The sequence below is a fragment of the Mchenga conophoros genome, linkage group LG5 (assembly GCF_057382185.1).
Source record: "Mchenga conophoros isolate Kocher_MC1m ecotype Shallow Benthic linkage group LG5, M_conophoros_male_GT1.1, whole genome shotgun sequence".
NCBI classification, from domain to species: Eukaryota; Metazoa; Chordata; class Actinopteri; order Cichliformes; family Cichlidae; genus Mchenga; species Mchenga conophoros.
This window is the reverse complement of record NC_140530.1, coordinates 7,739,680-7,755,012: the sequence shown is the minus strand read 5'-3', so window position 1 is coordinate 7,755,012 and position 15,333 is coordinate 7,739,680. Positions and strand designations below refer to the sequence as shown.

The 15,333-nt window shown below is 41.7% G+C and overlaps 1 protein-coding gene across 3 annotated transcripts in view; it reads left to right on the top strand.

Moving 5' to 3' along the window:
• cntn4 (contactin 4) overlaps positions 1–14,646 on the top strand; it is a 218,326-nt gene extending 203,680 nt beyond the window's left edge. Inside the window, exons 14-24 of one of the 3 annotated variants that reach the window (XR_014892415.1) lie at positions 211–331; positions 710–868; positions 1,809–1,958; positions 3,837–3,907; positions 6,075–6,309; positions 6,578–6,693; positions 7,620–7,806; positions 9,527–9,639; positions 9,719–9,887; positions 10,265–10,560; positions 14,503–14,646. Coding sequence is in view for 2 of the 3 variants with exons in the window: in XM_085273020.1 (XP_085129146.1) it covers positions 211–331; positions 710–868; positions 1,809–1,958; positions 3,837–3,907; positions 6,075–6,309; positions 6,578–6,693; positions 7,620–7,806; positions 9,527–9,639; positions 9,719–9,887; positions 10,265–10,356 (1,413 nt within the window). In the remaining variant the exon portion in view is untranslated. Of the gene's footprint in view, positions 1–210; positions 332–709; positions 869–1,808; positions 1,959–3,836; positions 3,908–6,074; positions 6,310–6,577; positions 6,694–7,619; positions 7,807–9,526; positions 9,640–9,718; positions 9,888–10,264; positions 13,423–14,502 lie in introns of those variants that run through there. The other 2 variants (XM_085273021.1, XM_085273020.1) reach the window with 2 other exon arrangements.
• The last annotated feature ends 687 nt before the right edge of the window (positions 14,647–15,333 follow it).

Genomic DNA, 15,333 nt, shown 5'->3' with positions numbered 1-15,333 from the left:
GCTTCTTTAGAATATAGATGGAAAGTGGGAGTGTGGAAATATGAATTCCTTTTTGAAGATATGAGAATAAGCTTTCTGTTTGGTTTCGTTTGTTCCCGCTTGGCTACAGAAAAAGTGAGCGTTGAATTGGAATCACAATAGCAGGTTGCTTACGAAACTCCTTTGCTTGTTTGTGTGTTTGCGGGTGATTGTGCATGCGTTGAATGACAGCAGCATTCGGCGGGAGACATTATGATTCGGAATGTCCAGCTGAGGCATGCCGGGAAGTACACGTGCGCCGTGCAAACCAAGGTGGACAGCATTTCCGTGGCTGTTGACTTGGTCATCAGAGGTGAGTCACCATAATAACTGTGATTTAAATAATTCACGATCTACCTGAAGAAGACTGGCTTTGTCAGTGATGCATGTTTACTGTGGCTGGTTGCACTTCACTGACGAAGGAATAAAGGGAGAGAAAATTGAGGCGAGTGGAAATTTCTCTCTGGAAGGTTTAAAGGAAATTTACTGTCTAATTAGACCCAATAGCTCCCAAAGGTTTCACACTGAACTGACGTCGCTGCAGTAGCCTCAGGTGCTAAAACCACCGCCACACTCTCTACCATCTTTCCATCTTTTCCTGATTTACATTCCCTCCCTCCCCTACCTTCTTCCTCCATCTATCTCTCTATCTTTCTGTTCTCTTTCCTGCCTTGGCTATGCCATCTATCAGGTCCCCCAGGGCCCCCCACCAGCATCCATGTAGAAGGAATCACTGATACCACAGCCTCTCTGTCCTGGAGGCCCGGTCCTGATAATCACAGTCCAATTACGGCATACACCATCCAAGCCAGGACACCATTTTCCCTCGGGTGGCAAGCTGTCACCACAGGTAAGCTCTCTCCAACCAGCTGTGGCCTCCTCCAGTCACCTGGAGGGGGCCACTCTTCATCATGCCTCGGCTGTGAAAATATTGAAGATGTAATTTTTACCCCAGCATCAATTGTAGTGGGACCATTGACTCCCATTTTATCGCTCTCTTCGGAATCCTGAAACATGGATCTCGTCCCGATGATGAAGCTTGTTTGCCACAGCCGTAATTTGATAGTGCAGTTAAGTAATGGGATCGGTGTAATCTTTGCCCACATCCTTTATGGCACCCTTAACATTTACACATGATTGGCGTAATATGCTTTTATCTCGTTCTATTGATATTTTTGTGAATTAGGACACTTTTATCAAAGATGGTTTTACTGGCTGCATTGATTTGCCAAGCAAGGGTCATAGATTTGTAACAGAAATACAATGTGACCTTATAGGGGCACAGAACCCAGAGGAAGAAAATTAGTTTTTGCCTTTTTTTTTTTTTTTTTTTCTTAAATGACATCAGAAACAGCAGTATGCGACATTACGTGATGGCAGAGCTTCAGTTCATCCTTTGTCTTTTTTTTTTTTTTTTTTTTTTTTTTTTTGCCTTTTTAACTGGAATCATTTTTATTATTTTTGTTTTCAATATTCAGTCCCTTACAGCGATTCTGGTGTTTTGCTTGTTTCAGCTGACTTAACAACTACACAGTGCCATGCATGCATTATTAAAGATTTCAACAAAGATCACCAAATTGGCAATGTAATGGTTAATGTATGTGTTTATGTGCATTTTTTAAAAATCCTTATGCGTCCTTGTGTGGTATTGGAAATGTGCTGTGTAACTACCATGTCTGTTAGCCTGGAGGATAGCATGCTACTGATGCTTAGCTGAGACACTCCAAGAACACACAGCCACACACATTCATGTGTTGAAACTGAAGAGGGCACTGTGTGTTTTCTGCCAGTTCCTGAGGTGGTACGGGGCACCCGGCTGACAGCTACAGTAATAGACCTGAGCCCTTGGGTAGAGTATGAGTTTCGAGTCCTTGCGAGCAACTCCATCGGGACTGGCGAGCCCAGCAAGCCATCCAAACAAGCAAGGACAAAAGGAACATGTACGTACTGAATCTGTTTTCAAAACTGACCAGTATACATATCATTTACCCAACTTTCTGAATACTTTTTTTGGAAATACTGTTCCCAAAATGTTTATTAATGCTGGAGGAAGGGAAACCGTTAGCCTTGCTCTGTCAATACATAAGTGAAGTTATCAGCTAACACTAGCAAGCTTGGTTGCATGAGAAACTCAAGGGGAGAATCACTCCACGTCACGCGGCATTCCTGAGGAACGCAAAAGGTGACCTTCCGTGTTCTTATGGTAGCGCTGGGTTATGGATAAAATCTAGTAGAATGATGCTCCCGTGGTAATACACGTTCCAGCCATGTATTCCAGCCCTAACCTGAACCAGCACTTTAATGGTAAATGGCCTGCATTTGTATAGCGCTTTACTCAGTCCCTAAGGACCCCAAAGCGCTTTACACTACATTCAGTCATTCACCCATACACACACACATTCACACACTGGCAATGGCAAGCTATGTTGTAGCCACAGCTGCCCTGGGGCGCACTGACAGAGGCGAGGCTGCCAGACACTGGCGCCACCGGGCCCTCTGACCACCACCAGCAGGCAAACATGGGGTTAGTATCTTGCCCAAGGATATTTGGCATGCAGCCAGGATGCAGCCTGGGATCGAACCACTGATCTTCTGATTAGTGGCTGACCTGCTCTGCCACCTGAGCTACAGCCACCCCACTTTAATTAAATAGTGTTTTCCAAAGCGATTTTAATAAAATGAACGAACATGTGTAGATTGATTCCAAACCGTTCTCATATTTCCTCATTTTTCCGATCTCGTCCTTTAGGGATGTGTTGGGTGCCCGGAAGCGTAATATGTTGATGATTTGTCACCTAGCGTAAAATATTACGCCTCGAGAGTGAGAATGTGTTGGTGTCACAGCATCTGTCAAAGTGGCCACACCCCAACTCCAGTTTCCAGATGGGTGATCAGCCGCCATAAATTTGTTATGAAACTATCCATAGATGCCAGAATCTTTTTTGTGGTTGGCTGTAAAGATGCTTTTTAACACTGTTAAGTTGGGCATTTCAACATGGGAGTCAATGGGGATGAGCACGCTTTTGGAGCCAGGCTCAAGTGGCCATGAGAGGAACTGCAGTTCTTGCTACTTGTAGTATGTTGGCTTCAATGTTCAGCCTTGGTTCCTGCTTATTTCCACCACGTAATTCCCACCCGAGATGGACTTTTTGTTTTCAGTCAAGCATATGTTCATTAGTCAACTTGACTGGTTCTGTTAGATCTTCTTACATCTGCACAGAGTTTTTTCACAACTTCTGTCTTTAGTTCAGTTTTTTTTCCGTTTTTGGGATTAATTTTTTCAAGTAACCTTTGACAAGTAAAGGGTATAAGCATATTTTGTAAAATGTCAACCAATAGGCTGTCCTGATAGGTGGAGCGCATACCAAAAAATGCTCCCAGGAGCTCCCGGTTTGAGTCCCAATAGGCAAGACATTTGCTCCGTGTCGTTCCCTCTACACACTTCTCTCTACACACGTGTCCAATAAATTTAGAAATGCTGATAAATATCTTAGGAAAATAAAATACAAAAACCTTGAATATACAGTCAGTGTGCTGGATATCATTACTGCCTCAAAAGAAAATGAAAGTCTCATTCAAATTGCAAAACATCTCTAAAAGCTTCTTTTAGCAGTTTAACAAGTTTAGATTCTTTACGTGTTCCCTTTTCGTCTCAGAGATGGGAAGTTTGCTGATGTATCTGAATGCTGAAGTTCAGGCTTGTCACACACTTACCTCTCTTAGCAATTTAGGATTTGCTGGAAGGAGCATTATTACATGTGCCTTTGCAGTGTCGTGTGAAGTCAACCCAGCTAAGCTGATCTGTCTTCTTCCTTTAGCTCCGAAGGTCACACCAGCTAATGTGAGCGGAGGCGGTGGCAGTCGCTCCGAATTAGTCATCACATGGGAGGTAAGCAAGCTTGCTCAAGACCCCCTCACCCTTGGAGGAGGCAGCCAGACGTCATTATTCTCTGTGGATGTAGGCCTCTGTTTCATTAATAACAGCTGAACTGCTTAATGTATGGCATTTCATTTTTAAGAACAGAAAGGTAATAACTGCTGCTGTCACCCTGGGGGAGAGAAAAATGCTTTTGAGGTTTCAATAAGATAATTAAACTCAGTTGTTCCTTCGAAGTTCCGGCTTTTTTCTGTGATTATTTTCTCACTTTTCTCCTCTTTTCTTTATTTTTCCTTTTTCGTTCTCTTTCTTTTCTTATTTCTACAAGGCCCCCCGCATATCAGCCCGACTCCAAAAACGTATATTTGTTCAAGCTGCTGCTCAGAATCATCAGCTCCTGCTGTGAACCATTTCACTGTTGATGTTTCAGTATGCACAAGTGTGGTTAAAAGGTAACTTCTGCTAAGCGAAGCCCCTGTTTTGCCTCAGCCCCTGAAGTTCTTTATGCCGTTGTGTTTTCACACAAAAGCAGGGGCAGCAGGTTGTTCATAACTATTCCTTTAAGAAATTAAGAAAAGGCGTCTCTCCCCCAGGGTAACAGCAGACATTTCTATTCGCATGGCTGCAACCCGGGGCCTAGAATACAGCTCAAGATATGAATGAAGGTCTGCGTCAATGACACACACAACTCTATATTGGTCAGCAAACATAGCCAGCCAAGAGTTTAGTTTACTTTAGTATGAAACAGAAGACTTTGAATGATTTCTTTGGACTGTTGTTTTTTCCAGGGTGGAACGCAGCATGTATTACTAATGATTTTTACAAAATAAGAATTGGATGCTCACGTTTGAATTTCTCTTGGATTTTCTCTAAACTATGCAGAGTCAAAAGTATACATACGGCTTCAGATATATACATAGACCCCACATATATTTGCTTAAATGTTTCAGTTGGACCTTGACCAGATGTTTTTGGTAGCCAATTTAGTTCATTTCAGATAGAGCTCGACTTATTTCTTAGTGAGCAACCTCTCAGTCCATAGCGATGTAAAACTTAGTTCACAATGGACAGTGACACTTTCAGCAGGTTCTAGCTCATGGCAGCTTGAGCTTTGGTTGTTTCTGGCTTGTTTCTGAACATCTTAACTAACTTCCTCTCATCTCAGGGTCACAGTTGGGTCTTCATCCAAACCTTGGCAAACTGGTGAAATAATTATATAAATAAATAGGTTTTTTTTTCAACTCTCATCTATTTATTTTGAATGAAAAGACAAAACATTACCCTAGGACTGATACTTTTCACCTCATAAATGTACAAATGCTTAGGCAATATCAGTAGCAAACGCTGTGTACAGAATAGGCTTTAAAGTTTCATTTTTTTCATATCTGCTACAGCTGACCCCGAACCCACCATTAGTTACAATGCCAAACTCACTAAACCCGAATTAAATTCTAAAAGGTTTTTCACACTTTTTTAGAAGTAAGAAAAACTGCATAATATAAAAACCATTTGTTGTATTTAGAGGTTACCTCTAATAACTGCAGAGAAAAATCAGCAAACATGAGAGAAGATGCAGTTTTGCTATGATAATAGTAAAATAATAACAAAAAGTTGAAAACAAAGAGTGCTCAAGAATAAATCCCTGAGGGACACCACAGCGTATTCAAGTGTGTTTGTTTCTGTCCGATTAGTACTGTTTTTTTGTTTTTTCAAGAACCTTTAAAAGCTTTGGGTGGTCATTCTGAATGTCTGGAGACCATAAACACTTATTCTAGCAGTTTTAACAAGTTTTATCAAAACAGTAGACCCCACTTCTCTCCAGACAAAAAAAAAAGATGTGCTCTATGTATCTTTTAGTAGACCAGAGTGAAGAGGTTTGGTTTATTCACTAGAATAATGGAGCTATAAATATCTGAAGCATGACCACGGCTACGGCTATGTTATCATGCTGAGTGCTTTGTACTGTGTAATGGATGTGTCTACTTATAGTTTTTGTGTGTTCAGCATGTTTTATTTGAAGACAAGCATTGCCTAAAAAACTGAAAGCCTCGTGTCTGACCATATTTCGTCGCATCCTCACATGGCAACTGTAGTTAAAAAATAAAATATAAAGACAGAGTTGCAGTGTGTTTATTTCCCTTTCTTTTGCAAGTGCTCACACAGTGTTGTTTTCCTGCAGCCTGTTCCGGAAGAGCTGCAGAACGGACCGGGCTTTGGCTATGTGGTGGCTTTTCGACCCCACGGCGCCACAGGCTGGATGCAGGCAGCCGTACCCTCCGCTGAAGCATCCAGATACGTCTTTAAAAATGAGAGCATTCAGCCCTTCTCCCCTTTCCAAGTCAAGGTTGGGGTTTACAACAACCTGGGAGAAGGGCCATTTGGACCTGTTACCACTATCTACTCTGCTGAGGAAGGTGTGTATGATTTGGAGTAGATCTGCATGTCTAGCTAGCAGTGATTCATCACTAAAAGACTGAGTCAGTCCTCCTTTCTTTAAATGGCAGCAGCAATCTCGCAGGCAGCCTTCTTCTATCAGCACTCGCAGGCGTCTTCAGCATACTTTCCTCCCTCTGTTGTTCTAATAAAAAGAAGCCGCTTTGAAACTTTTTTGATGTTCTCTCTTTGAGGGGTCATCAAAGCGCAGTGCAACTTCTAAAACCAGTCTTTACACATTAACTCCAGAGCCTGGCCGAGCGCCCACCAGGGTCCGCGCCAAGAGCCTCTCTGCATCTGAGATTGAAGTTTCGTGGAAAGCTCTGCCCTGGAACGCCAACAAGAAGAGAGTGCTGGGCTACGAGGTGAGCTCTGATGAAATACCTTGTTTGTGTGAGTTTTCCCCTGGATGCATTTCCTGTTTGTATGCGTGTGTGCGCACACATGCCAGCTAATGCTGTACAATCTTGTTGTCTTCTATTATTGATGAGTGTTCGAGACTTATGCACCTTGGGCGTACGAGATAATAGCTCGCTGCCTGCATAATGGTCCAGCCGAGTCCCAGGCCTGTGGGTTTGGTTGTGTTTCTCTTGTTGCTTACCTAAGTACTGTAACCACCCTGATTAGCGTGCTGATGCAATACTCCAAGGGATAGAATGCTTAGCTTCTAATCCACACAACATAGCAAGCAGTGGCTCTGCAGACTTTCTCCGTCAGTTCTTGTCATTTTAATTCTGCTCACTGTTGAAATCCAAGATGTGGACGAAGACGTTTTCGTCGTCGGACTGCGTAAAATGCCAGAATTATAAATTGTTGACCACTCAAAAGCAACAGAGGAGCAGGCCCTCAGCAAACCATTCCTTTGAGGAAAGGCAAATTATATTTGTGCTGTCAAGCATGCCCGCTGTTTCAGCCCTGACAAGCAGGGTGACAAAGAAAATCTGTTATCAGTGGACATTGATGGCAGGGGATTTTTATGGATTCTTTCACTTTTTTTTATTTATTTATTTTTTTGTTTCCCCACTTTTGCACATTTGACCTCAATCTGTACAAACAAAACTTAAACAGAACACACATCTGCCCGGCACAACGGAGGACCACAGTTCACAAGGCGCACAAGGTGGCATGCTGCTAAAGCTTGTTTTCAGACCGCTCACAGCTTCCATCCAGTTGAGTTCACATCTCCCTGTTTCCAGTTTGCACCTCACTGACAGGGTGTAACAGAAAGCTTTTAAGGTGTCCATCGTGTTTTCTGCATTCACGTCTGCGGTTCTACCTTGTTGCTTTTCAGCTGAGGTACTGGAGTAGAAGTGAAAGGGAAGACACAGCCAGCGTGCAAAGGACTGTAGGAAATCAAACATCTACTATTATCCGCGGGGTGAAAGGCAGCACCGCATATTACGTCTCAGTGAGGGCGTATAACACTGCAGGAACAGGTCCTCCCAGCACCACCGTCAACGTTACCACCAAAAAGCCACGTAAGTATGGGATCAAATTAGAGCCTGCAAGAGATTAATGGCTGGCTGAGTTATATTGGGACTAAACTCAGATAAAAGGTGGCCTATTTTAACCTGAATAGATCTCTATAGTAACTTTCACTGATCATATAGGCCAGTCCAGAGTAGATTATCTTCAGAGTTTCAGTTAAATATCAGCTAGAATCAGCACATTAGGCTCTTTTAGGGATATACAGATTATTTCAACTGGTTACCACTGAGCAATTTTCTGCTGATTAGAGGTCTAAATATGCATCAAAATGATACACAGCCATAAAATTGGGATCATGTTAGCTCAGACGTGAAAGTCTGGTAGATGTCTATATCACCCTTGACATTATTTCAACAAACAAACACATTTGTTTGTGTTTTTTTTTTCCATGTCACATTTGATTGTTTTGCAAAATGATCGTGAAGAGACCCCAGGTACACAAAGGACACTGATTTTCTTCTTTATTGAAAAAATTGTTCATTCCATGCATGCATCAGTTATGCAACTGCTTACTGCAGTTCATGGTTGCCAGGGGGTTTGAGCTTGTTCCAGCTGTCATAGAGTGTATGCATATGTACAAAAGACGGCAGAGTTATTAGTTAGTTTCATCTCATCTGAGAAAAAGATGTGCTTCCAGTATGCATCATCGTTTTTCATGTTTTCCTCATCATATTGTCTGGTTTAAAGTTGCAGAAGAGTTTTTCTCAATCTCCAACCTCGAGTGCATTCCTGTGCAGAGCTCTAGTGATTGTCATCTTCTTACTTGGCAAAGTCATTCACTGCTGTTTTGGCAGTTATTCTATGGTCTTTAGACACATCGCTCACTAATTTCCTTTCTAGAATCTTTTAAATCTTTTAGAATTTCTTGATGATACTTCTCCCTCTGGCTTTACGAGCGTCAACAAGTCTAAATGGATTTCTTTTGTTTTTGCCATGATGCTTTCTCAAGTGACAGCTCAGACTCTTGAAGAAGTTTTATACTCTGTGTAAATTGGAAGATAACCCTCAGTTTGAACTTAATTTTACAAGCTTTGAGAATTACAAAGTTAAAGCACATCTTTGTACACATTGCACAGCAGTGGTTTGTGCTATGGATAGAAACAATATGGAAATAGTTTATCCTTTCTAAAGAACCTGTGGCTCCGACATGCCAAATTGACTTTTTTTGAATGTGAACAGTTTCCGATGAGTGTGAAATAGAATGGTTATTTTCTTTGTTCTCTTATTTCCAAAGCTTGAGAGGACAATTTTATTAAAACAAAACAAAAAAAAAACCCAATATGACTTTTCTTACTGCCTAGGATTAGACATAGACTTAGTTGATTGGGGTCATCAACAATGGTTACCTCAGTGAGTTAACCAAATCTTCATTTTGTTTTGAAGTCATCTTCAACACCTTTTTAAAGACTATTTGCTGGGTCACCTTTTGTATAAGCACAGAGCGTGATGCAGACAGCGTGGGTTCTAATCCCATTCTGTCTGTCTGGTTTGAAGTTGCAGAAGAGTTTTTCTCAATCTCCAACCTCGCAGTACATTCCTGTGCAGAGTGCGAATCCCATTAACTCTTTACTGGGATTTTAGGTTTTATAGAACCAGCTAGCACAAACAAAGGCTGGCTATGTTACAGTTGCTTCACAGTACACCCATCTGATCAGTGTGCCACTGCTCAGCTATCATTTTAAGGTAAATGATGTGTTTTTGCTCTCCCAGCACCCAGTCAGCCACCGGGTAAAGTGGTGTGGAACACGTCGAACTCCAAGATTATACTGAACTGGGAGCAGGTCAAAGCCCTGGAGAACGAGTCAGAGGTCACTGGTTACAAAGTAAGCACCCAGACGCCTTGTTTTGTTAGAAAATTCTGTCCCGTGCCACGCTGCCATAATTCGATCTCGTCTTCTTCAGGTGCTGTACAAGAAGAATCGACACAGTCGCCCCAGCATCATGGAAACAAACACCACCTCTGTAGAGCTGGCGCTTCCTACTGACGAGGATTATATTATCCAGATAAAGCCATTTGGTGAGGGAGGGGAAGGCAGCAGTAGCAGGCAGATCACCATCCCAAGGATACCAGGTCAGTGGAGAGCTAGTTAGTGTCTCCCTCGTGGCTGAGCTGAATAATCCCCTCCCCTGCTGCTGTCTTGGCAGAACAGATTAGCTGCTCCAAAGCGACAGAGACTGGGGAAATAATGTTCTGCATTTGACATTTGTGTAATTACAGCTTCTACGTGACACCAAAAAGTATGTAAAGTAAAGTACTCTATTTAGAGTCCTTTCTGTGCCTCACTCTGCTGCTCAAGGAGTAAGATGAGAACATGTTTTTGATATTTTTATCAGCTCTTAATTGCTAAAGCAGGTTGAAGAGATGTCTCTTTAATAAGAAAAAGGTGGGAAAAAAAACTTATTTCTCTCATAGACTAACAGCCTTTTTCTTTTCAACACCTTTTTCAGGCCCCAACGCAGTCGGCTCAGCATCCAAGGTCTCCACTCTATCAGCACTCAGCACAATAGCACTGTCTTTCACAGCGCGGACATCTTTATGACAAACGTCTCGCAGCAGGCGTTGCATCTGATGTGAAGACGGCGCTCCGGCAGAACGCAAACAAAGCCCACTCCGGTGTAACTAGATCCATTCATTTAGATTTTAGAAGCAAAAGGAAGACGCCGAAGGAAAAAACAACAAAAAAAGACAAAAAAAACCGCCATTGAGATAACAGGGAAGGGGTCCCCTTCAGCGCCCAGGCTAAGTAAGGGAGATTGACCGATGTCGTGACTATGTTGTTACCAAAGCAGCTTTCATAAGAAAAAAATAATCAGAAAAAAATGTCTTATATGCATTTTTTTGTATGACACGTTGAGCTTTTATAGATTTTCTTTTCTTAAATAAATTTAAAGTCTGTCTGGGCGTATTGGGTCAGAACATCTGCATGACAAGCAACATCATCAAATTTTCCAGTCTGGAGGTGAAGAATGTGATTTGACAGATCACCCTTTGTCTTCTAAAATAAGATACTACTTGTGACTTTGGTTCCAGCAGACCAAAGTGAGGTTTTTTTCTTCATTTCTGTTTCTGAACTATTTAAAAAAAAAAAAAAAAGCTTGTCTCAAAGGACTGCATCGACAGCTTTGGCATATGCTGCTATTAATCCCAGTTTGTAAAGAGACAACTAGCATTAGACTTTACATGTTAATGCTTTATCATTCTAGGAAAGTGGCTGTGGGTCATCTTGATATATCAGATAATCCTAATAGGCACTAAGCTTGGAAAGTTTTGTCAAAGCAGTCACATGAAATGTGAACACTGAAAGCGTTATGAGTTGCAATCATTCCTCCTGTCCAAAGATGGCATAGCTCCACTGCAGCCTCATGTTAGCTTAATCTACACTTGTGCTAAAGTCCAACATGAGGTTCTGGTCTTGGTTGTGCCGTGCTCAGACCACACAGTTATTTTAATAAACATGCTCAGTGTGTCACGTTTAAAGATTCCAACGTCAGATGTTCATATATGTTGTTTTTTTCTGAGTCAGAACATATTTGGAGGGCTAAATTATCAGCAAAAGCTAGCTTGATTAGCAAGCAAACCTAAAGTGTACAAGTATAACGCCCCTAAAACTGACCAAAATTAAACTATAACTTCTTGGACAAGCTGTACCTCACAGCAAGTAAGTTATAGCTTGTATCCTAACTGTATCCTTTTTTTTTTTATGATAATCCTACTCAGAATTCTCTCAAAACCCACCAACACCTCAAACATGGTTGAGGAATCCAGTTCAGTGACTGAATTAGCGAAGGTGAAGGCTAACTGGCTGCTTGGCCAGGCCACATCCCTAACTTTAATCCAGAAACAAACTCCAGACATGTAAGCTATGAAAATAGTTTGCCCCAAATACAATTTTTATAAACTGTATATACCAAGCTTTTTAAATAGCAGCTGTAAAGAAGTTAATTGAATCACTCTAGTTGAGCATTTTAACACAAAAGTCTATTAGAACGTACTGTCTTTTGGAATCAGCCTCAAATGACCATTGAAGGATTTGCATGTTGGTTGTAAGCTATCCAATATGCAGCAATAGTTTTTTGTCAGCTCTCATTCACTCAACTGGCTAAAACATGCCTCATAACCTTGCTACATCTTTCTGGCCATGGTACTTTCACGCTAATATCCTATAGTCTTAACCTAGCACTGACTAAATGTTTTTTTGATGTGCCAGTTCCCCTGTTTGTGTCGCCTTGCTGTGCTCCAGCAGTTTTACTGCTATGAAGACAGAACAAACCTCCACGCTAATAGCTGGACTTTGCTAACTGTAGAATGCTAAAATGTTTCTGCTGAACTCTAGAATTCAGTCTCGGACCACAGATCATACTGCAATTGCACTTGGAAGAGATTTTAAACAGCCGGTACGGACAGAAGGAATGATCACAGGGAGCAATAACTGGTTTATTTGTATAGCGTGAGTCTAAATCCCATCATCCTCGATGCTAAAGCATTAGCATATTAGCATGCCACGTTTTTGGTGCCAGTCCCTTGAGGGGTCGGGTTACCCAACAGCTCCCAAAATGTCAATGAAGTACTTAAAGCCATCCACGTGATAATTACCGACTTTGTAACCAGATGTAACATCGAGCTGTCGTTGAGAGCTTCTCCCCTGGGTTCCTCTATCATGGCCGTTTAACAGCAATGGGAACCGGGCCCTTGTGGCTGTCTCATGCTCCTCATTCTTTAAGTTAGTCCTGTGTCTAGAGCTATTCTTTGCCTTCTGTGTGCCTCATCATATGTTCAAAATCCTCAGGTCCTTAAAGAGCCTTAACTTATCATATGTATATCAAAAACATTAGAAACATAGGACTATGAAGCAGCCGTGGTGATGTTTACATGCAGCTTTGTGGATAGAAAACTGTATGTAGTGAGGGGGGCCAGCATCCTTTTCCTGATGTTACAGAGGTGAATTGAATGGCATTCTGCTGTTTCGCATGGGATATTGGCAATATATGAGGCCTGGTGCATTTTTATAGGTGTGTATTCTTAATAAAAAAGACAATGCTGCTGATCTTTTCCTTTTTCCCATCGTCTCCTGATGCCATGTGGGGCTGCTGTGCTACGCAGAGTACAGTGCAGTCTGTATGTAGCTTGTAATCCAGTTAAGTAGTTTGTAGTACGTTGAAGGGAAGTGTACTGTAGGCTACTGGGTCTTGCTCAGAATCATGCATTGAGAAATGTGTAATATACTGTTTTGTACACTTCAGATCGTTTATATAAAAGAACCTTTCTAAAGAGATGATTTACTTGGTTTTTATGTATCAACTCTGTTTCATACTGTAGCTAACTGTTGCTCAGCATGACTGTAATTTGTCCTCTCTTACGTCCATTTGCAAAACCGACTGAATGGCTTAAGGACCGTACAAGGTTCGTGCATCTGATAAGTTTGTGTATACTGTGCGTGTACCATGAAAACTGAACCACGATCAGCCTAATGGTCTATGCTTCTGTCTCAGTCAGCCCCTCTGAGATGTGCTGGGTCTTCTGCTCATATACGCGCCACAGGAGAGTTTCTTCTGTTGCTGTTTGTTGTTTATACTGTGTTAATAAAGATTACCGATTTATAGAACAATGCTGAGTGCTTCTGGTGCATCAATATGATATCGGCCTGCATGACATATTGCAAGAAAGTGCCCCCCTTGAACTCTTTTCTGTGATACACCTGCACCATTTCATAGGTTTTATTACAACGTGCCCTGAAGGCAGGTAAAATACTAGGAGGACTTCATTCAGTGTAGTGCAGTCAGACTTGGGAAATCTTCACACTACAACTATGACAGAATGTGCCAATAGCACTCATCATTAATACTAATAATCTGGAGAAGAAGCACAGGAATTTTAGATCTCCATATTTAGCAATCAGTCTCTCTTTCCAGATATTCCTTAGCTCAGAATGTGTTTTTATCTCTGTCGATTTTCTCTTGAGAAGTGGCTTCTTCCATGCAAATAGCTGCATTTTTTTTTTTTTATTGGTTTTTTTGTTTTTGTTTGCCTGAATATTCTCGGATCTCTATCTGCCTCTTCATCCCTGCCGAGACTAATTTCTAAAACTCTGGACTGTAACAGAAATATTAACGATTGACTTTGTCTTTCCATTAATGTGAACAGGGTAACTTCACCCCCCCCCCCCCCCCCCCCTTCTCTTAATGATCCACAGCCTTGCCTACCCAAGTTGCAATTTCTCCTCCAGGACGTCTTTCTTTTATTCTCTTTATTAATCTATTATTCTTAATTTATTTATTTATTTATTTTAGCTTATTTGCAAGTCTTGGGCCTGAGTTTGCATGTTCTACTTTTTTTTCGCTCTGGTTTCCTCCCACAAGCTAAAGACGTAGATGTCAGGTGATGGCTCAATCACATTAGAGTAAGAATAGGACTGCAACCTCCTCACAACTATGTAAAATCAGTGGCTGTCCAGTGATTGCACTGAATTCTTTTCCAGTCGGAAACCGATTGCGAGTACCTGCAGAAACTGACTGGTTGACCAGAGGTTGACCATGCAACACCCTCAACCTATGGGTGACCACTTTGAAGCAACTGCACAGGTCACCTGGTGGGAGGCAACCTGTCTCCAAACAGTTGTAGTCTATGTATTAACAGACCTCTCTGCATTGAATCATATCTGTTATTAACCTCTGTCTCTCTTCCACAGCATGTCTTTTATCCTGTCTTCCTTCTCTCACCCCAACCGGTCGCAGCAGATGGCCCCGCCCCTCCCTGAGCCTGGTTCTGCCGGAGGTTTCTTCCTGTTAAAAGGGAGTTTTTCCTTCCCACTGTTGCCAAAGTGCTTGCTCATAGGGGGTCATATGATTGTTGGGTTTTTCTCTGTATCTATGAAGCGCCTTGAGGCGACTTATGTTGTGATTTGGCGCTATATAAATAAAATTGAATTGAATTGACTCAGACCGACTCCAACTGCTACATGTCTCTTTGCAATGGAGCTTAATTCAACTGGTTGTGTTTTATATGAAAGCAAGGTTGCAGTTAAGCCTTTGTCCTGCAGCAATCACATCGCCATTTGTGAATGAATTTCTGTTATAAATCCATGAGGTTCTGGATGGACTTTTTCTCTTTTTGGGGGCGGGGTAATAATTTAGAATTAATTTTTTACAAGACAGTAGAAGAGACAGGAAAGGAGGGAGGAGATGTGTGCACATTCAAATCTGCAGTAATCTTTTGGCAAATGGGTCAATCGCTCAACCCATTGAGATATATGGGCACCGAGACCTGCAATTTTTGATGATTTAATCACAGTTAATCATCATATTATCACAAATCGATCTAAATACACGTTATTGACAACTTGACACCAGTCAGTCATCCTATTGTCATCACTGTCTTTACGTAGCAAAGTTGCTTTGAAGACAGCAGCTGACTGAAAGTGTCCATGGCACAGCAGTAATTTTAGTCATGCCATGGTCTCCAACCACTGTTTTCCCTAGTGTGACTGTAGCTTAACTGGTGACTGTGATAAGGCTGAATG